Below are 27,738 nucleotides of genomic sequence, written 5' to 3'. Positions count from 1 at the left end.
ATAATGCTGTCTCGTTTTAACAGTGTCTTAAGTCTGAGCCTAGTCGTCAAAGTGCAATCTATAGATCTCAGCCTGAAACGCGTAAAAGTCGCACTAAATACGCAGCCCATACACGGCCTTTTTACTGCAAACTGACAATAAAATCATGATAATAGTTTGCCGGTAATTATACTACCGCTTCAGTGGAAATGCACCCTAACACCTTTCAATCACAGACAAACCTCAGTCACATTATAATAGTATAGATTTAATAATAATAATCTTTTAGGTCAAATGTATATAACTATTATTATTATATTTTATGAAGTTCTGGCGCCTAAACAATGAAATATATTTTACAAATTTAACCTTACCACATTTAAACAACTCATTGACTACAGGCAAATAAAAATGCGTAAAAAATGACCTCACGCGCCATTTTAACTTTTTGTGTCAAATATCATGTCAAAAGAACAATTTTAGTCCTTATTTCAAATTCAAATTCAAATTCAAAATGTTTTTATTCAATTAAACTTTTACAAGTGCTTTTGAATAGTCAAAAAAAATCTACCACTGGTTCGGAATGTCGGAATTTTAAAACTGAACATACTTTTGATATGACAGTTGACCCATAGAGTTAAAATGGCGCGTGAGAAATCATTTTGTACGGACTATAAATATTCTTTTAAAGGTGGATATCCACTATCTTCGCGAACCTTCCAGCTTTCCGAAACAAGTAGGAACATTTAATAGGTAGAACAGTAAGTAGGACACTACCCATATTATATATGTGAAAGTGTGTAGGTTTCTAGGTTAATTGGTTTGTCTTTCAATCACGTGGCAATGGATCGACGTGATTTTTTTCATGGGCAAATAAAACCTGAAGAGTGACCTGCTTTTTATCCCGGAAATTCAAAGAGTTCCCATGACATTTTAAAAACCTAAATCTGCTTTCATTAGCTAGTTTTTGATACGCGTAAAAAGCGAACCACAAGCTTAATTCGCTATAATCCGCCAAAACAGACAAATCTTTAATATACACCGCCTGCCCTCCCACTACTAGAAAAGCAGGAAAAGCAAGCAATCTCCATTTGAATAAGTTCGTGAATATAGTGAATATTCTCTCAACAGAAAAAACAAACTTTTTCCTCTGGGTTTACATCAGAAATTAATAATATATCAGAGTTAGACAAAAATAACAAGATCAAATAAATTATTATCATATGTATATGCCAAAAAGACAAAAAAATCGACTAAAACATACCGTTGGCGAAAAGTACAGTTAACAAAAAAACTTTTCTCATTGAATATTGCAAATTCTATAAGTAGTAATATAATTATTATTATAATACCAAAATACTGACTCAATGTTTTACGCGTGAAATAAATAAACGATGATGAACTTACAACAACTATTAAATTAATACCTCGCTTAAACTACTAGGTAATACACTTGTTTTTATTTATTTTTTTCATTTCAAAGGGTAGGTAGGTATAATAGGCTATTTGAGTAATTTTTGGAAATCGTTTTAAATTATTATTCTTTATTACATAATAAGCACACTACACTGATATTTTTCGGAAGATCTACTGTATTAGGGTGATGAATTCCTGTGCTTTTATACTATATATAGCTCGATTACCACTGACTGACTGACTCATTGACATAATTGTTCTCCTAGAAAGAGAAGGAAAATGATATAGTGATGTAGAGAAGATGTGTTTGGATTCGGGAACCCTCTGGGGAAAAATTATGACTTTTCGGAAAAACAAGATGGCGGTCGATGTGATTTTTGCAGCTCCGTTGTTTTCCAACCGATTTCGTTGAATTTTGCAATCTTTGAAGAAAGTAGTAAATGATTGATAAAAAAAGTAGAAAAAATTGGAAAAACAAGATGGCGGCCGAGCCGTAGCGTTTTCAAAATTTTGATTTTTCGACCCCGAACCGCGGCGCCACAGATCCAAGACGGGGTAGTCGAGGATAACTATTTTTTCGTGTTTCGCCCACGATTATCCTGTATTTTGACAAAACGGGAGTGGTTTTAAAAATTTCAAGATGGCGGCTGTCATGGCGGCCGTTTTGTTCGAGGTACGAAAAAACGCAATTTTAAAAGTTAAATATCTCAAAGTTGGCAACATCGGAGCGATTCGGCTTCTATGAAGCGGTTGTACGTATAGACTCGAGGTATAGATCGGTGGGAAAAAATTACCCCATTTTTCGGGAAATTTCGAGATTTTCGGGAAATTGTAAAAAATCGAAATACGCACTTTTAGCAAAATCCGAGTATGAGCGATTACGTGTTTTGCTCGTACAAATGACATTTGGGTATTTTTGTCACCGGAGACTGGCAACACTGGAATTTATCAAAGTAAAAGTGATTTTCGACACGGTCTTTTTCACGGTATCCCCTTTCGCGTGGGTGCGAGCGAGAGGAAAGATTGAAATGTGATCGGGAGCGGTATATCCTGTAGTTAATAGGAAAATTATGAAACCGTGTAAAATCTTTCTGTGAAACGAGTTGGCGGCCATTTTGTATTTTTTTTAATTTTTCGAATTTTTGATCACGTTTTTGAGGCAGTTGGCAACATTTTGGAAAGTCAATATGTATGAATCGATTGTTTATCTCGGCTGGCAGTATGGAGATATGCAACCGGTGTTGCCACTTTTGGGGAGATTTTCGAGAATTTCAACTAAGAAACTCCTGTAAAATTTTGTATGAAAAATTTTTTTTTCACTGATGGTGTCGTATAGAGAACAAAAACTTAGTAAGCCAAAATTATGGAGAGAGCTGATGATTGAGGATATCGGAAACGGGTGAAGGGCCCGCTTAAGGTATTGAAGATAGGTGGGGGGTGCTCGAGCAAATGTCATTCATGACGTCATCCAATTGCCAAAAAGCTGAAAAAAAATTCAAAATGGCGAAGAAAAGATGGCCGCCATACAAATTTCGCCGGTGTCCAGCTCGGAGGGCATAAAACATGGAAGTGTGGTTTCTTGGCAAAAGAGAATCAGGATCTAAAGGGCTACTCGATGAATAGAAAAAAAATTCAAAATGGCGGAATTTATTTTTCCATACATTTTGTATGGCGATTATGAATGTCTCATTCTCCTAGAAAGAGACGGAAAACGATACATTGATGTACGGGAGATATGTTCGGATGCACGATATGAGTAGGGGAAAATTATGAAATTTCAGAAAAACAAGATGGCGACCGACGTGATTTTTGCAACTCTTTTGTTTTCCAACCGATTTCGTTGAAACTCGCAATCTTTGAAGAAAGTAGTAAATGATTAATAGAAAAAGTTGAAAATTTTGGAAAAACAAGATGGCCGCCGTACAAATTTCGTCAGTGTATATCTCGGAGGCTATAAAAGATGGAAGAGTGGTTTCTTGGCAAAAGATGATCAGGGTCCGAAGGTCTACTCGGTGGAACAAACTCTGCATGCTCGCGGACCACTTTAGTGGTCCGCGCACCCACGCACCCTACTTTATTAACCTCAACTACCCCGTTTTTTACAAAAAATGATATGGATGTCGTTTTCAGAGTTTTCCACGGTGCTGATTTTGATAACGACATTTATTTTGAAATCCAAGATGGCGGACATGCAGTTTTTAAGAAAAAATTGATATGGGTGTCGTTTTGTGGGTTTTGCGGTGAATTGTGTATTTTAATAAATAAATTTGGTTAAATATAATAAAGTTAACATAACCACGTCACGCGAGCTGCTTTAGCAGCTCGCGCACCGAGCGAATCACTAGTCTTCATATAAACGTAGGAGGGTGATCATCACTTTATTTGATATTGTACACTCAAAACTAAGTACTATATCGATTTGCCTTGATCTAGGTTAATATTGAAAAAAATATTGATTTTAAAGTTATGGGCCTCGAAAGATTCCTCTTTTAACACTAAATTTATGACAACTTTGTGCGTAAATAGATAAGATAAGGAGTATGATAATTCTAAAACAATTTAACTTTAGACATAGTTTATTTATTAGTTGAAATAACTTTACATTGCAGATATAAATTAAGTAGTTTTTTTTTTTAAAATACTTTTCCTAAACGACTGTTCAATCCTTTTCGCGCGCTTGGTTTCGGTGAAAATCTTCGTGCCTCTCACCCAAAATATTCGGATGCGGATGGTGGAGAGAAGGGCCAGCTGGCGCATTGCGGATCTCTTTCTCTCACACAATTTTAGGTGAAATAGCAAACAGATTACCCGCGTGCGCCGGCTATTTTGGACGAGCGTACAGCGTCCCCTTAAGAATTATTAAATCAATGATAAAGTTTAAGTTTTCAAGACCGCGCCAAAAACGACATTTCTGTAATGGCGCTGGTCACATGACACGTGTGACGTCACACGCTAGTAAACAAGTCCAGTTAGGTTCACATTGTGTGAACAACTATGAAAAAAATACATGTAGTAGATTATGTAAAGAAGAATAGTTCAAAACGATTTCCAAAAATTAGTCAAATGGCCTATAATAATTAATTATATTGAAAATGACTACTATTTACACACAAGAAATTCGCTTCAGACATGTTCATCACAGCAAAACCATTTAACACTATACAATATTTACAACTTTTTTTAACAACAGTCAACTTTCACACTAAAATACGAAAATATAATTTAATCTATCGTTAAATCAAGAGATCAAGACAAAAGACTACCTACGTCCATACTTGACATCTTCCTATATAAAATTATTGCGAAAGTATTAAAATAGCAGTGTCTAAATAGCCACAAACGGTCATTTTATTTCAAATATACGGCCATAAGTGATGTTATTTCATTATAAATTGAACATTTATAGTTTGCGTTTTTTGTAAGCTATCTGATGCCCGTGACTCGTCTGCGTGGATATAAGTTTTTTAAAAATCCCATGGGAACTCGTTGATTTTCCGGGATAAAAGGTAGCCTATGTGTTGATCTTTACATGAAAGAGTAACACACACATACACACAAACTTTGGTCTTTATAATATTGTTGTGATAAAAAACTCGTGATCGTATATTTTTTATTATCGAACGAACGCTTGCTTGTGCCGTCTACACTTCCTTAAAAGAATTATCACCCATCTTATTAAGATTAATCTATAAAATTATGAAAAATAAACTTATTGAATGAACTTCAATTGCGTCAATTATGTTTGCTAAGAAACCTTGACTCAAGCCCATAAATGGATGGGTGACCGTTTTTAGATGTCCAAAACTGGCCTTACACCTTTCCGTGCCATAAAGAGCAGGTCAAGCCGTCGTGTCGGTCTTGATTATCATCACTAACATCTGATAAAAATAGTTTTAAGATATAAGTCGAAATTGTTCTACATAATAAGAAATGAACTAACCCACATTATAATAGTTATGTGATTAATTGAAAAGGTAAAGACGCTCAGTAATGAGGAATAGAATTTTATCGGCAATCCTTTCGAAAAAATAAACAGCATTTGGTCCAAACTATACACACATAAATTTTTTTTGTTAATCTTTTTTAAAAACGATCAAGTATGGACGGAAGTACAAAATGTGGCTAATTCTTTTGTACACAATCTGTCAACTAAACTTGCAAGTCAAAATGTAGTGCTACCTTTTTCCGTAGGGAGCCTTATGAAAGGGATAGAAATAGATTTACAGCTGTTAATTTGTTTTAGAGATTGTCTACGAGAGAATTAGCCACAATATTAAATTAATTTTAGAGTGTATTTCAATATTTTCAATAAACTCAATTTTACTAAGTATCGAATACCCGTTTACGCAAATACATAAATAATGATATTACAGACAGGTATAAGTAGGATTTCGACGAAATTGAAATGAAATAATTTATCTGTCAAAATTCTAAGTGTCTTCCGAGCAGTGAACGACAAAGCATAGAAATATTCTGTACTCTCCAATATATCATAATGAAATCTCTACCGTATTGTGCGGTGCATATAATAATCTACCTCACACGTATTCAATACAATTGAAACTCCGTAACGGATACTTTGTGTTGGCCAATCAGGTTAGCAGCCAGTGTAGTATGACACAATACGAACCAATTATGAGCCTGTAGCAATTTAAGCAGATGTAACTTTGTGGCCCTTATTTTCAAATGGCAAGTGTTGGAAACATGCCTTCTATGGTTTGTCGTTCAATGATTCCGAGCGCGCTCGATGAAACGAAGTTTGATTCATATTTTTGTAGTAACCAAGCATGTGTAATGTTGAAAAAATGAATAAATAAATGAAATTACATATTTTTACTGAAATCTGATAAACTTCAGATAAAGGTATGGCTAGCGTCAGCGCATACGCGTCTACGCGTAGCGTTAACTAGTACGTTGAATATCTACCAAATTTTACTGAGTTTGATTGGTTAATATTTAAAGAATCAAACTACGTTTGAGAGATCGCTCTTAATGGCTGATACTCTTTAACTATTAGCTAAAATTTATTAAAACCATTCCTTCGCACGGACGCTTTTTAAACGCACGTTACAATATGTGCGGACTATGCAAATCAAACAGAATACAAATTTGATTTAATGCTTACCGCCGAACGTCGAATATCCAATACAAAAGCCTTTTGTAAGCACCACCTTTTATAAACGTTGATGTGTGAATGATTACTCTTGCAAATCCGTATAACGCACGTTTGAAAAGTGTCTGTGCGGACGAGGGCTCAGAATTCCGCCATTAACAAAGATAACGCGGAATATAAAACATATTTTAAAAATGCGGGTAGTGCGATGACGATTTTGTTCGTAGGTTTACTATTTCGAATAATAAATATGTTGAAATTTCGAAACTATACCCATAATATAGTAAGAAATTCAAACTTTTCGCTTACTGCAAATCTCAAGCCGTCCCTTTTCGCTAGGAGCAATTTGAAAAGGATAGCATGATGTTATTTTACTTTTAGTATACATAAAAAGGCAAATTTGCTACTAGCTGTCTCCACGTACATACAATCTAAAAATTACAAGAAAAAAATTGGAAAGCAGACGGGCGTTTGTTTTATTAAACTCTGTATAAGCGTCACGTAAAAAGACTTCGAGGAATCTAGAATCTAGACCCATCATCGTCACACATCATGATGAATATCATCTATACTCTAAGATGATCATTATCATGATCTTTCCTACAGTAAAACGACAGGCAACTGATGAATTATACGGGAGCAATTTTTTTTAGTTATGGAAATATGGGAGAACTATCACGTTAAGGCCACCACGCTGACTAGCCGCTCTCAGATGTATGAGGTGCGAGGGAGAGCGCGCTACCCTCTTTCTCGGCAATTATTTCTAGTGTGGACAATAACCAAAAGAAGTTTCATTTCTTTGGTATATACAAATGGAGACAGCAATTTTTTTTTAAATTATGTAACGGAACAATGAGGAATCGAAGGAGAATAATACCACGTTAAGGCCGCACGCACACCGCGCTGACTAGCCGCTCTCAGAACACCGAGTCGGCAGAGCGGGACAGATGCACGGGGTGTGAGGGAGAGCGCGCTAGCCGCTTTCTCGGCAATTTCTCTAGAGTAGAAAGTAGGTGGGGGAAGTCAGGTCGCTCACTCGATCTGTATGACCAGCATAGCATTAGGATGTCCTGCAAAAATAAAAAAAAAGGTTAATCTTTGTTCAGAAAGGGCAAATTCACCGCAAACGAAAAAGCGAAATTATATCCAGAAGTCCACCGACGACGCGGCATTCACTTCGAGTGACCTATTTACGGAACGTACGTTAACCTTTAGCGTCAGTCAGATGTTTTATTTGCAATATATTGTGAACTTTAATAAAAACAGATATTTTTTCAGTTTTTTTCGTAGTTTTTGTATGGTACAGTACTATCACCTGTCTTCGTTTTTGCTAGCGTTCTGGTTACACGGTACATCCTGTATATTTTCAGAGACTTCTATCATCTTGGCTGCTATTACCTTAATATCTCTAGAGGCCTGCATGTTGGCTAGCGACTGTTTCACTCCCTTGCCCACTTGCCAGATGATGGCTTCCGGAGGCTGGCCTTTGAAAGGGTATTCACCGCACAGGAGCTCGTACCATACTGTCCTGTTTGAGCAAAACACTTTGACCGTTTATTTTACGGAAAGATGGAGTGTGTTTATTGTTAAAATAAATACTTGATTCCTGCTTTTGTTTTGAAAATATTACAATAAAATTTAAATACTGGCTACATTCAGCCAGGCTGATCCTTGATGAGGCTATTAACTGCAGTGAAAATTCTAAAAAAAATTTAGCACTAAGGAAAAAATTTTTTTTACTGCATTTATATAATTTTATAGAGAGATCACAATTTACTTATATCTTACCCGAAGGCGTAAACATCGGTGGCTTTTGAGAACGGTAGATGCAAGGACGCGTGCGGCCTCAGCGCACGCACTAGCTCGGGCGCCAAATAACAAAGCCAGCCCGGCGGGATGCCCAGACTGTCACCTCGGGCGCTGCAGAACATGGCACAATAGAACAAACGAATTACGAGGATGCAGAAAAACTACTGAAATACATCACACTAAATATTGAACCTTCACACCTTGAAACAAACGCATTCACTTATACGCACGCATGCAAGCACGCACGCACGCAAACACACACCACACACACATTTATGCCTTAACTCTAAGCCTCGATAGCTCAATTGTTGAGGAGCGGACTGAATTCCGAAATGTCGGCGGTTCGAACCACACCCGTTGCACTATTGTCGTACCCACTCCTGGCACAAGCTTTACGCTTAATTGGAGGGGAAAGGGGACAGTCATAATTAGCATGGCTAATATTCTTTAAAAAAAATATTGAATTAACATTACTATCTTTGAGAAGGCACTGGCCCTTAAAATACAAACTGTCTAAGTGTTTAAAAATTTAAGTCACAAATAAAAGTTTATACAAATATTTCATATATATATAAAAATAGTTATGTAGTTATGAAGATAATAGTGGCTAAAATGTTTCCAAACACGCAGAAATACTTTGAATCAAAGTTTGTAAATTTCAAGGTCTTACTTGTTCCCAAAGCACAGTTTGGTAACGCTGAAGAGACCAAAATCCGTGATGACAACCTTCCCGTTCTCCAGAAAGATGTTCTTAGTCTTCAGGTCTTTGTGCACGATACCCCGCGCGTGGAGGTAGCCCATTCCCTGCGTAACCCAGAGTAGGAGAATTAGGCCCGCCGTTTTTTGATATATGCCAGCAAACAAGTCAAAGGGATACGCATAAGGTAAGGTTCCATAGGCATGCTTGTTGTTACAAACTTTGGCAGTCGTTATTTCTAAAACAGTGCATTTTTTCCAAAAATCTTCATATCTAAATCAATTTTTTTTCGACTTGCACAGGTGTAAGCTAGAGAACTTGTCTATGCGCAACTGTAAACTAAAGAACTTGTCCTAGCGCAAGTGTAATCTTAAATCTAATAAACTTATCCTTGCGCAGGTATAAGCTAGTAAACTTGTCCTTGCGCAAGTGTAATCTAATTAACTTTTCCTTGCGCAGGTATAAGCTGGGGAACCTCTTTGCGTAAGTTTAAGGTAGTGAACTTGTCCTTGCGCAAGTGTAAGCTAGAGAACTTGTCTTTGCGCCAGTGTGAGCTAGAAAACGTGTCTATGCGCAACTGTAAACTAAAGAACTTGTCCTTGCGCAAGTGTAATCTTAAATCTAATTAACTTATCCTTGCGCAGGTATAAGCTAGTAAACTTTTCCTTGCGCAAGTGTAAGCTAGTGAATTTGTCTCTGCGCAAGTGTGAACTAATTAACTTTTTCTTGCGCAAAAGTGTAATCTAATTAACTTTTCCTTGCGCAGGTATAAGCTGGGGAACTTCCTTGCGTAAGTTTAAGGTAGTGAACTTGTCCTTGCGCAAGTGTAAGTTAGAGAACTTATCTTTGCGCCAGTGTAAGCTAGAGAACGTGGCCTTGCGCAAGTGAAAGCTAGAGAACGTGGCCTTGCGCAAGTGAAAGCTAGAGAACGTGTCCTTGCGCAAGTGAAAGCTAGTGAACTTGACCTTGTATGTGTCAAGAGTGATATCGTACCTGTGAGATCTGCTGCGCCACGATGACGCTCTTGTTGTTGGTGAACTTGTCCTTGCGCAGGTGTATGTGCGTGAACAGCGTCATGCCCTTGCACAGTGACGTCACTATGGCGAGTCGCGGCGGCTTCATGCACGCTCCCATGAACAGTACTAGGTTCTCGTGACGCGTTTTTCGGAATGTTGCGACCTGGAAACAAATAATTTGTCTTTAATATAGTAAGAGAGAGCCTGTGAAGATCGTTTTCGACTAGCCAAGACTAAGAACACACCGTGCCGAAGCGGCTCATACCGATCACCTCGAACAGTTTCACTCACCTCGTGTTTGAAGGTGTCGAGCGGCACGGAGTGGTCGCTCAGCGCGTTGACGTGCAGCAGCTTTACAGCCACGGCGCAGTGCCAGCTGCCGCGGTACACCGTGCCGAAGCGGCCCGTACCGATCGCCTCGAACAGTTTCACTCACCTCGTGTTTGAAGGTGTCGAGCGGCACGGAGTGGTCGCTGAGTGCGTTAACGTGCAGCAGCTTCACAGCTACGGCGCCGTGCCAGCTGCCGCGGTACACCGTGCCGAAGCGGCCCGTACCGATCACCTCGAACAGTTTCAGCTCGTCGTATGGGATGTCCCATTCTTTCATCGACAACTGGAGAAGAACGGTCAAATGACAGAAAGTTTGAGAAAAACCCCCCTTTTTATTTAGCGGATAAATTAGGTATACCACATCGGCACATAAATTATTGTCATATAGATTGGCGACAACGATATTTTTTGAATCGTTAAACGTATGTTCCTTTGTCTTAGAAAGTTGGCATGTTTGAGAACTACAAAAAAACAACAATTTAATGTATGGAAAAGGAGAACTATAAGCTGCACTTCCACTAAGGATATGCGGGATATGCCAACCCGTACTTGGCCAGCGTGGTAGACTATAGCCAAATCCTTCTCATTCTGAGAGGAGACGCGTGCTCAGTAGTGAGGCGGTGATGGGTTAAACATGATGATGATAATGTACAGCGCAAAAACCAATAATGATACATAATCATAATAAACATAAAACAACAAATACGCACTTCCTCGAATATTCTCCGATGATGTAAGAACGCAGTCATCCTAAGATCACAATAAATGAATCACCACAAACAAAACTTAATGACTTCGATTTCAGAAACCAACTTTATTAAAAAAAAAAATAGCAGCACAAGTTACATCCTAAATCTTAAAGAACAAAAGAACCATTTTCATTGCACATCATTTTAAGTACTGTTTATAAGCACTTATAGAATTACTTTTTAAGACAAAGACTGACATGAAAATCTTAGAATAACTTCTTTAAAAAGACAAAAATAAACAATTTCGCCAAATATCACGAAAAATTTGCATCCATATTCCAATTTATAAGAACACTTTTTATAATAGACGAAACAATTTTTTCATATAAAAAAACTCAAAATAATTGAACGAAAGTTTATTTAACTACTTTCAAAGAAATGTACGCAATATACCAATCACTGGCTAATGACTGCAGTTATCACTACGGTATGAGGGCAACGGATGTGTCGAGCGATAAGAAAGCTTCACATTGACAATTTACTGCCTGCTGCCTGCCGTATATCGGCGTCGAGTTACGGCGACTATAAAGTCTATAGACCATGCGCCACAAATCGCAGAAACACTACACTTGTCATGCGAGAACCTCAGGCGCGAGATAAACAAAGGGTATTGTGTATCATGCCTACTAGACAGAGAGCCAGCGTGTGCCAGGCTTTAGTTATTTTATAAAAGCTGTAAGTTTCTCGGCGTATTGTCCCCAACACAGGGAGGAACGTTCAGGGACTATGAAGCGATGATGGTGGCTTTGGGAGATAACAGGTTAAAGATTAAAAAGATTAAAAGTTTAAGGGCGTCTGGCAAGGGGGTTGCCACGATACTAAGTGTCTGGCAATCCATGACGTAATTTTTAATACTATTCCGAAAATAATAGAAAACAATTAGGCTTTATACGTAAGATTTTTTTGCTTGTTATTTCCCAAAGCTTCCATGATCCAAACTTCAAAGTCGTTGATCGTTCCATCCTGTGTTGGGGACAATACCCAGATAAACTTTCAGGTTTTATAAGATAGCGAAGGTCTGGCACGCGCCGGCTCTTAGCCCATACCTACCTTTTGTATGAATTTATATAGCCCATCTTGCTTTTATTTCGATATGTTATCCACACTTCCATTAATATTATAAATGAAAAACTGTGTCCGTCTGTTTGTCTGTTACTTTTTCACATCCGCTTATCCGATTTTGACGAAAGGTACAGAGATAGCATGTCTCCGGAATCGGATAGCCTACTTTGTTTGTGTTGTATTTAATTTTGTGGTGTACAATAAAACGTAATCAAGCCGATTGAGAGCATCGAAAAAGATGTCTTATTCTTTTGAAAAGTAATAAAATAACCACATTAATATCTACATTACACAAGTGCGAAGCGAGCGGGGTGAATCATAAACAAGTTATCTCAAGTGCTCTTGATATTGAAAAGCTCTCTGTTCTGTTGGTGACCTTTTGCTCATCTTATAAACATTGGCACTTTGAGATTTGATGTATAGACAGGGACGGGCTGTGAGTTTGTGGGGCCCTGGGCTAACACTACTTGGTTATAATCCTAATCCTAATATCCTAATAATATTATAAATGTGAAAGTGTGGATGTTTGGATGTTTGTTACTAAATCACGCAAAAACTACTGGACGGATTTGGCTGAAATTTGGAATGGAGATATATCATACCCTGGATTAACACATAGGCTACTTTTATCTTTTTAATATATATTTTATATGATTTTGAAAAAACGTAAATCCACGCGGACGAAGTCGCGGGCATCAGCTAGTAAAAAAAAAGTTTATTTAGCTCAATGAAATCACAACAAAGGATAAAAATAAAATACACTTACTACAAAATAACAACTAAACTTAAAACTAGAAAATACAAAGACCAATATTTTGTGTGAGCTAAAAGGGCTCTACCCTGTGTAATAAAATACATAATACATATATGTATTATAGAAGCAGGCGTTATTTTGCTTGATGTAGCCTTTGCAAAATGACTTTGCAATTAGACATTGTAAGGTCTACATCTCCTGAGGATGCTCCGGTGTCGGGGCGAAACGCGCGTCGAGTGGTGTTGGGATTTGTGTGGTGCTGCGTACCATACAGATTTCGTTGGTTTGGCGGATTATAGCAAATAAAACTTTTGGTTCCTTGTATAAAATACATAGTTTAAATAACTTACGCTGTTTTGCCGCGGCCATCTTGAGTCGTCCGTGGAACCGGATCCGCTTAGCGACACTCGACCTGATCCTTCTGTGAAAAAGTTAAACTTTGAATAATTGAACCTATTTACGCAATCCAGAACCAATCCACCACACTATGATAGTTTTAAGAAAGCACTTTTTGTACTAATTTGATTCATACTAAAAAACAGCGATAGCCTAGTGGTTAAGACGTCTGCTTTCTTTTCGGAAGGTCGGGAGTTCGACGCCGGACACGCACCTCTAACTTTTCGGAGTTATGTGCGTTTTTAAACAATTAAATATCACTTCCTTTAACGGTGAACGGAAAACATCGTGAGGAAACCTGCATGCCTGAAAGTTCTCCATGTTCTGTTCTCAAAGGTGTGTGAAATCTGCCAATCCGCATTGGGCCAGCGAGGCAGACTATGGCCTACATCCTTCTCACTCCGAGAAGAAACCGATGCTCAGTAGTGGGCCGGTAATGGGTTGATCATGATAACATTAACTTGATGACCATCGCAAAATAGCCAGAACTCACCGCTTTTAATACTGGAGGTGAGGTCTTCCTTGGTGTCTTGGTGGACGAGCGACCTCGCCGGCGACTGCAGCGCTGACGTGTGGTTCGGACTGGATACCGGCGGTTTTACCTCTGTCAAACAATACATCCCCATTAGTGATCATAAATAATACTATACTTTCGCCGCGTGGATTTAGGTTTTCTAGTAACTCTGTCCGTCTGTCGTGTCTTTTTCAAAAAATTCAATTCAAAATGTTTTTATTCAATCAAACTTTTACAAGTGCTTTTGAATCGTCAAAAAAATCTACCACTGGTTCGGAATGCCGTTCCTACCGAGAAAACCTATCAAGAAAGTCTGTCAAGAAAACCTATAGGATACTTCCCGTTGACCTAGAATCATGCAGGTAGGTAGGTCTTATAGCACAAGTAAAGGAAAAATCTGAAAACCGTGAATTTGTAGTTACGAATAATAATAATAATTAGTATCGTGCGCGAGTCCGACTAGCACTTGGCCGGTTTATATTACATCAACTCACCTGGGAAGTGGAACTGTTGTTTAGAGTTGTGGTGGGTTTGGTGCGGTTGGTGCGTGTGGTGTGGATGGTGCGCGTGGTGCGGTTGTGGCGTTGCGGGCGCGGGTAGCGCGGGCGACGAAGGCGTTGAGCTATTGCAGGACGATGTATTCGAAGACGAGTCTGGACCACCCTGTATAAATAACACACAATGAATTAAAACGTCATTATAAATCCAATATTGCAGGTAGCCAAAAATGGCGGATTTATATATTGTTTTAAATTACTTGACCTGTGGAAGCTGACCTTGAAAGCAAAAGATCAATAAAAAATATTAATTTATTAAGCGTCCTAGGCTTTAAAAATCATCTTCTTCGTTATATTGAATCTCGAGTAAGGGGGAAAACGGTCTATGATTTCCCCTCCTGATGGGTCTCAAATAAAACAGGTGGGGCATTTCACGTCAAGCGGACAGCCAAAAAAAAGTGAGGTCGTGGATTTTGTTTATACTCTGGTCAGTTATACTTCTAGTAGACGTGGATATATACACACAATGTTTTTTTCCTATGATGCATTATTGCTGAGTTATGAGCTTTTAAAAATTTACTAAGAATGAAGTCCGTTATTTTTGGATGCTTATTATTTGTAACAATTCATTTGTAAAAAAAATTAAAAAGCATTGTTTATTATAGTTAAAAAGTTGAAATTTTTATTTTTTTTATCGAATTCTAAATTTAAATTTTTTAACGTATAGTAAACCGGAAGTGAACATTTCAAATCGATATTTGAGTAACTTGGCCAGAATAAAAATATTTTTTTTTTACCGTGAATTAAAGCTTACATGTACTTATTTTTCACCAAAAAAAATTGTAACGTGGAGTCTAATAGTTTAGGACTTAGAGCATATAGAATACATAGATATAACTATGAGCACTTTCTAAGCAGTCGGGTTTATGCACTAACATGCTAAAATACTACGCTATGAATAATTTATTCATTCATTCTAACATGAAATATACAAAAATAAAAGATTTTTTAAATAAAATGTAATCTATACTAATAAATAAAATTGGAGTGTCTGTCTGTAATTTCGAAATAACTACCACATATTAAGCTCATATGGTTATTTAAACGATACCATAACTGAATCACACGTTTTTAAAATTTTTGTCTGTCTGAACGGGCTAATCTTCGGAACGGCTGAACCCATTCTGACGGGATTTTCACAGACAAGTAGAGGATTGGCCAGGGAGTAACATAGGCTACTTTTTAAACGACTTTCAACAATGGAGGAGTTGTGTTTTTCTACCTATGTACATTGATATCTCCGAGATTTCTGAACCGATTTGCGTAATTTTTTTTAATCGCTAAAGGAACTTTGCGACATTGTTCCATAAAAAATTTGGAGCCCAACTCCTCAATCCTGATGCTGCAGGGGACCCGATCACTAAAGCTGGTGGGATTTGGAAACTGTCGGTTATAAATTGATATGGAAGGTATCTATAACAGGTAAACACTTTGGCTTTGACCTCGAGGACCCAATTCCTCAACCCTGATGCTGTAAGGAATTGCATTCCTAAATCCTGGTGATCCCTCGGGATTTTTAAAGGATCATCCGTTTAAATGTTTTTACGTGGTAGAGAAACACGTTGTATCCCGGGGATGGGCTATTACGGATAGACCACTTTTGTCCTGGGAAATCAAAAGTTCCCACAAGATTTGTTCGCCCTGACTAAGCAACCAATCAACTTGATTTTTAGCATAAAGATACTTGAAAGGACGCAGAGTAACATAGGCTACTTTTTATCATGGCAAGTCAGAGTTCCCACGGGATTTTTAAAAATCTAAATCCACGCGGACGAAGTCGCGGGCATCAGCTAGTTACAAAATAAAACACTCCATTTTAATTAATACTGTTTCAATCTCAATTAATAAAACCACTCTAAGTCCTAAACTATTAGACTCCACGTTACAATTTTTTTTGGTGAAAAATAAGTACATGTAAGCTTTAATTCACGGTAAAAAAAAAATATTTTTATTCTGGCCAAGTTACTCAAATATCGATTTGAAATGTTCACTTCCGGTTTACTATACGTTAAAAAATTTAAATTTAGAATTCGATAAAAAAAATAAAAATTTCAACTTTTTAACTATAATAAACAATGCTTTTTAATTTTTTTTACAAATGAATTGTTACAAATAATAAGCATCCAAAAATAACGGATTTCATTCTTAGTAAATTTTTAAAAGCTCATAACTCAGCAATAATGCATCATAGGAAAAAAACATTGTGTGTATATATCCACGTCTACTAGAAGTATAACTGACCAGAGTATAAACAAAATCCACGACCTCACTTTTTTTTGGCTGTCCGCTTGACGTGAAATGCCCCAGGTATAATAATATATCTACCACCCTGCGTGACACCAGTTTTCGCGATTTGAAATGACTTAACATGGCATGGCGTGGCGTGGGGTGGGTTGTAGTGGCGTGAAGTGGGGTGGAGTAATATGGGGTCGGGTGCAATAGCGTCAGGTAGAGTGGAGTGAGGTGACATAGAATGGGGTGGGATGGCGTGGTGTGGTGTGGTGTGGGGTGAAGTGGAGTGGCGTGAAGTGAGTTGGAGGGATGTGGGGTGGGGTGCAATACAATCAGGTAGAGTGGGCTCGCGTGGCGTAGGGTGGGGTGGCGTGTATATACATACGGTATGATGATGGGGCGCGGGGGGCGGTCGTCGTCGTATCGGCGTGACGGATTGCATTAGCGTTCTGCCACCCACAGACGAAGTCAGGTACAAACCACCTGTTTAAATACCACCAAAAATCAAGAATCTGGTTTTCTGTTAATACCTCTCATCATCATCATATCATGTTATTGTATAAAATATATATATCCATAAATACACCAATTCCACAACTTTTAAGTAACATATTACTGTAATCTATATTCACTTTTAATAATACGAACCATCTTTGTGGAATTTTTCTTTGAATGCCGTGACGAACTCGGGCGGTAAGCCACACGACGGAGGAACTTTACTTTCACAATCCCTGAAACAAAATAACACGTGGAAGTTATTGGTAGGAGCGCAGCGAGCGACAAGCTTTTGTTATTTGACAAAATACGTGCTCACGAAATATAGAAGAAAAGAAGTAAGCGAGAATTTTTGATATTTTATATAAAAAATACACATTCGTGAGTTATCAAGAGAAAAGGGACCTGGAGTGATTGAAACTGTTTTTTGGTTAACAGTTTTTTTTAGTTGAAATAGTTGTTTAGAATCCATACTAATATTATAAATGTGTAATTACGAAAGTGTGTCTTTCTGCTTTTCACGACCGACAGTTTAGCCGATTTTGATGAAATTTTGTACAGAGTTAGCTTACATCCCAGGGAAGGACATAGGCTACTTATCCCGGAAAACCAAAGAGTTTTCTCATGGGGTTTTAAAAAACCAAATCCACGTGGACGATATCGCGGGCATCATCTAGTAATAAATAACTGGAAGAGATCGCTAGGTAGCGATAAGGCCGCCAATTGTACCTATATTTTGTTGTGCTTTGTATGTGTTTTTCTGTACTAATTTTGGGGTTTACAATAAAAGTATATTCATTCATTCATTCATTCATGACTCCTAACCTTCTAAACAAAGGCAACGATGGTCCACGACGTCTCGTTGGTTGGTATGGTATGGTGGTTATGGTAAGGTGAGCCTGCACTCACCGGTGACACTTGAACTTGCACTCCTTGCACTTGAGGCCGGAGCCGAAGAGCATCTGCTTGTCGCAGTAGTCGCACGTCGCGATCATGTTGAAGGTCTTGGTGAAGCGGTGCGCGATGTCGTGCGCCATGCAGCCGCTCACCGTGGGCGTGCGCGGCGAGCGGGGCACGGGGGGCGCGGGGACCTGCCACCAAGCAAATACTATAGCATTGTTTTTTGACGTGACAACGTCTTATAATTCGATAGAGCCGGCTGCACGCACGAAAAAACATGACTCATGCGGCGTTACCTCGCTCTGAGGCGTTCCATGTAAGGCTTGAAGTGCAAGCGAGAGCGCGGAACGAGCGACAAAGAAGCACAATCGGCCTTTGTTGTCACATTCAACTATCGTCAGTAAACCGACTTTACAGACAACCAATTTTTTTTTATTATATAGACTAGCGCTTGGCTGCAATCAGACTCGCTAGCAAGTGATGATGCAGCCTAAGATGGAGCGCGCTTGCGTAGAAGTTGCCTATTCACTCTTGACTTGAAGGTACCCATATAATAGGTGTATTGTGTGTATAAGTAGCTGTGATACACTGCTACTTATACACACTTAGACACCGCTGCACTGTGGATTGACTATTATCACTGCAATACAAGGTGTAACCAGAACGCTTGCAAAAACTTAGCGTTATTCAAATACTACCTATAATATACACAATCCTATGCGATTAACCTTAATAAATAAATTGCCTTATTTTGTAGTTTTAGCGATTTAGTATTTTTCAAACCCGCAATGAAGAGAGCAAAATTCGATGCAATGCCCCACTTACGACGCGGCGTTGACTTCGAGTGGTCTACTAACGCAACTTCGTTGACTTCTAGCGTCAGTCAGATGTTTTATTTGCAATATATTGTGGACTTTAAAAAAAACAGGATCTTATCATTTATTTTTTTCCCGTTTTTTTTTTGTTGTCTTTTCAGTGATCATCAGTATTATCACCTGTGTTCGTTTTTGCTAGCGTTCTGATTACATCCTGTATAGTGTACACTCACGGTGGTATTGTGGTAGCGGGCGGGCGGCGGGTCGGGCTCGGGTTCTCGCGGCGAGGCGGGCGGGCTGCCCTCCGTCGTTCCCACCGCTGAAGATTGACTATTATCACTGAAACAAAAATATTCAATTACATATAGGTATGTGGAGTTGAACGCTCTGCTTTCTCTTGTTTATCAGTATTGCGGGAGATATTCAGAACCGTTACTATGAGGTCTCATAGTAGACTCGAACGCATAGTGTAGGTTCCACCAATCAGATGACTGTCACGTCAATTTACAATGATCTGATTGGTGGAACCTACACTATGCGTTCGAGCGCACTGTGAGACCTTATAGTAATGATTGTGAATACGACCGTTAGTTCTTAGTTTTATAGTTAACTATAAAAGTGAGCTATATGAATAGTTACCTTAAGTCGGATGCATCAGGTTTGACGGAGAGTTGCGACTCGTGGGAGCGGGACTTAGTGAGGGTGGCCGGCGCGGGGAGGTGGACGTTCTGTTTCCTCTTGTTTATCGGCGTCGTGGGCGATTTGCCACCTGGTGAACATTTATAAAAATGGCACTTAAATCGTATTAAAAAAATACTTTAGTAGAATGTTAATTAACACATTCTTCGAAACAAGTAACGCGTACTCATGACGCACCTGATTGGTATTTTGAATTTAGATTTACTTCAATAATTATTTTAATACATGTTTTCCCTTTCTAACACCCAGCAGTGCAACCTCGCTCGTGCGCTCTTTAGCGGCTTAGTTCAGATCGATAACCATGCGAGCGCGAAATTTAAACAATAAAACAAGGCTAAATGTAACAATTTTCAAACTTTGGGATTTTTCTTTATGATTTTTCACAGGCTACTTTAAGTAAGGTAACAAGACGTGTTACCTATGAAAAGGCTTTTCATGTGATATACCTGTAAATACAGGTAGCATGTAAAATATTCCATTCATCGCTAAGTTATACTTTACAAAACAGTCTGTTATTTTCTTGTTCACTTCCATCCTAAATAACTGTTCTTAGTCAAATAATACCTTTCTTGTGATTAGAGTTCCGGTCGTCCCGCGCTCTCGGGGAGCCTCGGCCGTGGCGCTCCCACGAGTCCCAATACAGGGGAAGTTCCGCTGCGCCTTCGCCCCGACCTAAGGCATCTGAAACAAGTCAATTTTAATGTAGAATCTGGTACTGGTTTTGATGACAACTAAATTTTAGAGTATTTGCACCTTTTTTTAACCCCCGACCCAAAAAGAGGGGTGTTATAAGTTTGACGTGTGTATCTGTGTATCTGTGTGTCTGTGTATCTGTGTATCTGTCTGTGGCATCGTAGCGCCTAAACGAATGAACCGATTTTAATTTAGTTTTTTTGTTTGAAAGGTGGTTTGATCGAGAGTGTTCTTAGCTATAATCCAAAAAAATTGGTTCAGCCATTTAAAAGTTATTAGCTATTTTCTAGTTTTCTTGTAGATAAAAATTAAATTAAAAATTTAAAAAACCCCCGACACATAAACCTCTAAAAAGTAAAAAAATAATAGGTAAATATGTATGGGCCCTTTAAGAATAGTATAAATAGTAAAGTTTTTATCCAAGCGCTCGTTGCGCCAGGGGACCGCTACCTATGATAAACCATGAAAGTCATCTGTTGTAGAAAGAATAGTCTTTAGCGGTCCCCCGACGCAACGAACGCTTGGATAAAAACTTTACTATTTATACTATTCTTAAAGGGCCCATACATATTTACCTATTATTTTTTTACTTTTTAGAGGTTTATGTGTCGGGGGTTTTTTAAATTTTTAATTTAATTTTTATTTCACGCTTTTTAAACTTTATTCATAAAATTACCGTTTATTTGTGCCATTCTAAAACCCAATTTCTATAATAATATAAATCCAATAAGGCAGCTAATATCTCTTCAAAAGTAACATCAATGTTATGTTAATTATACGTTCCATGAAATATTTTTGACCGAACATCACTAAATCAAGAATTATCTGAATGACTCACATAGTTTAACACGACCAAAACGAAGTATCTGTTTCTAACATGTCGTTGCTTTAAAAATGTATCCATTTTACGTAGTCGTATAATAGTTCGCTTTTCAAGATATACCTACGATTAAATTGAAATCGACTTTCACCCGATGAAATAAGGAATAAAGTGGCTTGTATTTCATTTTGTTTGTTATTGCATGTCTTATTGCATTATTTGACATAACTTTCAAAAATCGGTCAAGTGCGAGTCTGCCTCACACATGAAGAGTTCCGTACAAGTTTTTTTGTATGTAATGACAATTCAGTTGTCGGATTTTTCTCTTTACTTGGGCCACAGGAGTAGAGTGCTTGGGCTATAAGATATTGCTACCTGCCTTTCATGATTCTACGTAAACGGGAAGTACCCAATTTATAAGTTTTGATTCTCTTGAAAGATGCGACAGACGGACACACAAACAGACAACGAAGTGGTGAAGGAGTTTTCCTTCAGGAAACCTGCATGCTTGAGAGTTGGCCATAATGCTCCCTCAAAGGTGCGTGAGGTGTGCCAATACGTGCTTGGCCAGTGTGGTAGTTTCTCATTCTGAGAGGAGACTTGTGCTCAGTAGTGAGCCGGCGATGGGTTGATCCTGATGATGATGAATTTTAAACGTATTTTGTCAAAGTAAATAAGCTGAGTTCAAGCAGATAAAATAAAAAGAAGGTGCGCCTAATGCATCATCCAAACCTGCGCGACAAAGCGACTACGATGCGGGAACCTCAGCCGCGCGGAGGGTCATCGCCTCCTACGATATTTAATGGTGCCATGCACACCTACGCGACTACAACAGTCGAGGCTACCTACAACATCTTTTTTTTTCTACAGATACCTACTGAACCCTAAAAATAGTTTGACTATGGTTTGGGTTTGGGTTGATTGTTCGTGGCCTTTGGTTGACTGTTGGATATTATAATTGAATTGATGTTTTCTCGTTTAACTGTGATTATAATATTTTATAAATTAGAAACTCCGCGCCTACGATCCAAAGTATCGGAGTTTTCCAAAACAATATTTTCAAATAAATAATTATGTATCTAGGCAACGTCCATCTTGACAAATTGACATTTGCCAATTGACATAATATTATGAACCTCTGTTACAATAGTGAAAGATCCCAGGGCCACCAGCCGTCACGTATTTTCTGACGAACGAAATGTGGACGATTGAGTAGTGTTACTATGTACTAAGAACGCATGCCTACAGACCTGCTAGCTTGCTTAGACGGCCAATTTTCAGGTATCAGGTAATCAAGGTACATAAAAACATTACTTACCTCACGTAAATTCTCCAATTTTTTTAATTTTTAGCAGATTTTTTTTTAATATTAATAATTAATTGACATAAGTAAACTATAAGAGAGTGAGAGAGAAGTCAATATATCCTAATACATGTCTTACTCAGTCTCATGCGCGTAGATAATGATGCCCTCGCGCTCAAACCCACAGAGGCATTAAAATTGAATTTAGGGGATGATTGGCCCTCTGGATCGGTCTGTCTTCTTGTAAAAGGTTTTTAAATAGTTGTCTGGTGGACATATATAAAAATGGAGCATCAGAATTTACGTGCAGTTAAGTAATTACTTATTTTGGGAGCTTTGAAGCGTCTGCAAAGCAATACGGCCGACGCGGGAAGTGTCTGGGAGTATTGGCGACATATTTTTAAGGATATTGCTTAAAATATACGTAAAAATCAGTTTGGCGAATTTACGTGAGGTAAGTAATGTTTTTATGTACCTTGATTATCAGATACCTGAAAATTGGCATCTGGCATTGGCGTCTAAGCAAGCTAGCACGTAGGCTAGGCATGCTTTCTTAGTACTTACTAACACTACTCAATCGTACATATTTCCTGTGTCAGAAAATACGTAACCTCTGGTGGTCCTGGGATAAAAGTAATAAGAAAACCAGAAAAGAGCTGATAACTTCCAAACGGCTGAACCAATTTTTTTGGATTATAGCTAAGAACACTCTCGATCAAGCCACCTTTCAAACAAAAAAAACTAAATTAAAATCGGTTCATTCGTTTAGGCGCTACGAGGCCACAGACAGATACACAGATACACAGATACACAGATACACAGATACACAGATACACAGATACACAGACACACAGATACACAGATACACAGATACACACGTCAAACTTATAACACCCCTCTTTTTGGGTCGGGGGTTAAAAAGAAGGTTGACTAAACGTTAGGTTCATAATATTATGTCAATTGACAAATGTCAAGCTGTCGAGATAGACATTGCCTAGATACATAATTATTTATTTGAAAATGATGTTTTGGAAAACTCAGATACTTTTGATAGCTATAATCCCAGAAAATCAGTTCAGCCGTTTGAAAGTTAGCAGCTCTTGTCTAGTTACTGTAACCTTCACTTGTCGGGGGTGTTATAAATTTTTAATTTACACTTGTTTACCAATGATATAAGAAAAGAACAGACAAACTTAATTTAATTTAAAACTGTCTCGTGACTTTAGGTGCCAGTCTTGACACTTGTAGCATGATTTCTTCTCCATCGATTTACTATCGGCGGAATCAGTCGCTTATATCTCATATTTATTGCCTGAATGTCATGAATGAGACTGAGAATGCAGACCGCATTTGGACTGCAAGCTAACTGAAAATTGCAGTTGAAATACAGTTATATCGCAATAAAATTGTCTGTCTAATGTCTAGAGTCTAGATCCAATGCTAATGCTGGTAGCCTATTAGGTAGACTTGCCTTCAAAGATTCTCAGAGATAACTCACCTGTATAGGATTTTAGCCTCTGCATGGCCCGGATGAGTCGCAACACCTCCTCATCTCGCGCGCTTCGCAACATAACCCTCATTTCGCAATCCGATCGCTCCCTCAGGGCTTCAAGCGTTGATATTCGGGCGAGAACCACCTAGAGAATGAAAAGAGCCAGTTAAATACATGAACTAACCAGCAACCACTGAGTTTCATGCTGGGTCTTCTCAGTAGGAAAGACATTCTGAACCAGTGGTAGGTGCACTTGAAGATTCAAATCTACTTGTACAAGTTTAATTTTTTTTTAATTAAGTTTTTATTAGTTTGACTTGTTTGTATGTCATTCTTTTGAAATTGGTACATAATTGTGTGGTCGACATCCAATCCACTCGCACAAAACGTTTTTGCTCAAAGTTTCTGATACAAACCCTAAAGCGTGGAATGCCTGATCCCTCCAAATATAATCTAAATACCTTACCTAAGGCAACAGTAAATAGGTATCTTCTAGGCAAGCGCGCTCCAACCTAGACCTCACCATCGCTTTTAAAAAAAAAACTAACTTGAAAAGTTAGGAATAAAAGTCAAGTGCAAATCGGACTCGCACACGAAGGGTTCCCTTCTATCTTATAAGGAATAATGCTTTTTTTTTTAATTTACATGGCGGCCATCTTGAAATTATTATTATTTGTTTTTATAGTGGCAATGGAAATACACACTGAAAATTTCGACTCTCCATCTATCATGGTTCATGAGATACAGCCTGCTGACAAACAGACAGAGGAGGCTTATTAATAGGGTCCTGTTGGCACTTTTTGGGTACAGGAACCTAAAAAGGAGCTCTAGGAGTCTATACTATAGGCTGCATCATCATTAAGATCAGGTGTGACTGCAGTCTCTCTCACCTCTATAGCATCAACACTGAGCCCCACAACGTGCAGCCATTGCCGCAGGCTGGGCACGTGGCCGAGCTCCCGTTGGATATCCTCCTTGAACTGCGCCTTGATCACAAGCTGTCGCGAGAAGTGCTTCACCAGTTTGCTCTGTAAACAAATGTATATTGTTTTAATTGCTGTGGTATCCAAATAAAGAAATACATGCCATTTCCTTATTTTTTGAGAAAAAAATTAAAAATATTTTCGTACTCTACTCAATGAGCTCTAAACAATGATACCCCACATGCTAGAGTAAGAAAAAAAATGTTTTTCAGCTACTTTTTCATGTATGGGAGGGAGCCCCCCTAAAAACAATTTGATTGAATTTTCAATTCAATATTTGGTTTTGGATCAACGTTCTACAACAAATACCAAAATTGCAGGTTTGTAACTCATTTCGTCAACGAGCTAGAGACCTGTGACACACGAACAAACAGACAAAAGATTGACATTAATGGGGCTCCATTTTTATCCTATGGGTACGAAACCCGAATAAGGAACCTTTATAGGATCACTTTATTGTCTGTCTATGGGTCTTGTCTATCAAGAAACCTATAGGGTACCATTGACCAAGAAACCTATAGGGTACTGTTGACCAAGAAACCTATAGGGTAACGAAGAAACTTCCTTTAGCAACAAAGTCTTGTTGTGTAAAATTCTTTGGCCCTGGTTACTATGTGGCTAGTGAGCGTATTTTCAATACTTTAGACAGATATTGAACATAACTAGAACCTTTTACTTATCTGTCCATTGCACTGCTGCGCTAGAGAGGTTTATTTACTAGTGATTCAATATTTACAATAAACAAACACATAAAACTGGAATGCAAACATGTTAATTGATTAGACAGTTTATTTTAATATACAGTACTCACAATATCAATATAGTTACTGTAATTGTAAATATTTATCACCTATAAATATGTATAAAGAGAATTGTCCTGACAGAACTGATCTATTAATGTACAGCCTAAAGCGCTGGCTTAGCAACTTAAAATTTTGACAGTAGGTTCCTTTTATGACAAAAGCACCCCACTAAGAAAGGATTTTCAGAAAATCTACCTCTCAGGGGTTAAATAGAGAATGAAAGTTTGTATGGAAGTTTATCATTTTTCAAGTTATATCCATGAGAATTGGTATTTAGGCTTTGTTTGAAAATGAAAAAATCGGTCAAGTGCGAGTCGGACTCGTACTTGGAGGATTCCCTCATACAAGAAATAACACTTTAATTATTTTTTTCATGGCAGTAATTTTGAAATTTTTATTATTTGTCGCAATAGAAATACAGCCACATTCTGAGAACATTTTAATTCTTTACCTATTGTGGTTAACGAGATACAGCTCGCTGACAGACAGACAGATGGACGGATAGCAGGAGCTTTGTAATAGGGTCTCATGGGCACCCTTCAGATATGGAACCCTAAAAAGTTACAACCTAACAAGAAATCCCAGTCTATTAGACAAGTTGTAAATGTTAGGATTTAGGAAAGTGTATTAGAGCAGTAAAATAAAACATTCAGGCGGCTTTATACCTTCCTGATTGCTTTCCTACTTCATCATTTTAAGTTATTGCCAGCTCACTACTAAGGATTGATCTCAATGATTGAAGGATGAGACTCGTCTCAATATGAGAAAGGTTTGGGTTACGTTAGTTATAGTCTACAACGCTGGCCAAGTGCAGATTGGCAGACTTCACACACCCTCACTATGGAGATCTCTCAGGCATGCAAGTTTATAGTTATAGTTTTCCTTCACTTTTAAAACTGGCAATATTTATTTGCTTAAAACACACACAACTCCCAAAAGTTAGAGGTGTGTGCCCAGTAGGCCAGTATTTTAATTACTAGGCTATTCCCACAACTTCCTATTCAGGATTCCAAAATTTAAAATAACTTATGTAAGCCTTTTTTACCCAGATGATATTAAACAATATTAAATAAGAATTCCGCCCACTTTTGTTAGCATAAATATAGCTAATAATAATTATTCTGATCCAAAACTTAGAGGAGGAAAAGTTTAAATAACCATACTTTGTTTCCTTTCCAACTTGTAGGATCCATAAATAGTTGTGACCACTATTGTCTACCCCTAAAAAGTACTTGTGTCCCAAATATGTAAATTTATATCCATTGAATTGCAAAATAAGTATTGTATTGATATTATAATTGAAATCATGAAAGTAGGTGGGTGAAATCACCTAGTGTGTGTGCAGTGACTCAGATAAATGTTTAATAACTTTATGATATGGAGAAAATTGAGTCAATATTTTCTATAAAATTTTCTTTTACATTAAGTAACTTATTTGGCATTTAAAAAGGAATAGATCATTCTTACATGTATATTTACTTAATCAAGTACTTAAATTATTTGAAACCATAGGTAAAAAGTATCTGAAATGGTCCTGAAAAAATATATTTAGTCAGATAAACTGAAACATCTGCAAGCTGTTTTTCATAGTAAATCATAGTACACTACCGTAGCAACCTTCGGCTACGTAAAATAGGGCACTTGAGACTCAAGGCGACTGGATATGCGCGCGCTCACACTTTCTACAACGGCAATGAACTATTACAGAGATCCTTGAGCTCACAGGCCTTGAAGTTCAGGCCTGGCAGAGCGTTCAAGGGCACTATCGTATTTCCATAACATACAAGTAAGATATGAACCACAGCCTCCCTACCTCCAGGGTCCGGATCTCCTGCTGCGTCAGTTCTGCGCTCGTCGAGCATACTGTCCTCAAACCCTCAAGCCTTTTCGCCGAAACGTCTATCATGGACTGCAGGGTCTCTATAGTCTGAATTGCATCACGGATTCTCTTTTTTTCGGTCTCGCTCTCTGCATCCATTACAAATATCACAACACTATACACAATCCGCTAATCACTACTTATAAGTAAAAAACCCTTTATTCATTATAAAAAATAAATATGAATATACAAAACATTGCAGTTGTATTGCCGATACAGCGGCCATGTCTGA

At 38.1% G+C, this 27,738-nt stretch overlaps 1 protein-coding gene and 1 long non-coding RNA gene across 2 annotated transcripts; one reads left to right on the top strand and one right to left on the bottom strand.

Annotated features, from left to right (window-relative positions):
• Nucleotides 1-1,486: 1,486 nt before the first annotated feature.
• Nucleotides 1,487-4,359, top strand: LOC123872323. The gene is made up of 2 exons (XR_006797460.1): nucleotides 1,487-1,579; nucleotides 4,250-4,359. It is a non-coding gene; the product is annotated as an uncharacterized LOC123872323 (long non-coding RNA).
• Nucleotides 4,292-27,738, bottom strand: LOC123872321 (kinase suppressor of Ras 1). Its single transcript, XM_045916534.1, has 18 exons — nucleotides 27,441-27,738; nucleotides 24,732-24,869; nucleotides 23,848-23,986; nucleotides 20,098-20,214; nucleotides 19,474-19,603; nucleotides 19,068-19,173; nucleotides 18,029-18,210; nucleotides 17,273-17,355; nucleotides 17,010-17,107; nucleotides 14,330-14,498; nucleotides 13,815-13,925; nucleotides 13,276-13,346; nucleotides 10,467-10,643; nucleotides 10,008-10,193; nucleotides 8,988-9,121; nucleotides 8,297-8,428; nucleotides 7,907-8,036; nucleotides 4,292-7,578 (listed from the first exon to the last, which is right to left on the bottom strand). The coding sequence occupies exons 1-18, from the start codon at nucleotides 27,603-27,605 to the stop codon at nucleotides 7,426-7,428; spliced, it is 2,421 nt and encodes an 806-aa protein (XP_045772490.1). The 5' UTR covers nucleotides 27,606-27,738; the 3' UTR covers nucleotides 4,292-7,425.

This window comes from Maniola jurtina, chromosome 15 (genome assembly GCF_905333055.1).
Source record: "Maniola jurtina chromosome 15, ilManJurt1.1, whole genome shotgun sequence".
Classification (NCBI taxonomy): domain Eukaryota; kingdom Metazoa; phylum Arthropoda; class Insecta; order Lepidoptera; family Nymphalidae; genus Maniola; species Maniola jurtina.
Note: the sequence above shows the minus strand (reverse complement) of the source record. Positions and strands in the feature narration are given on the sequence as shown.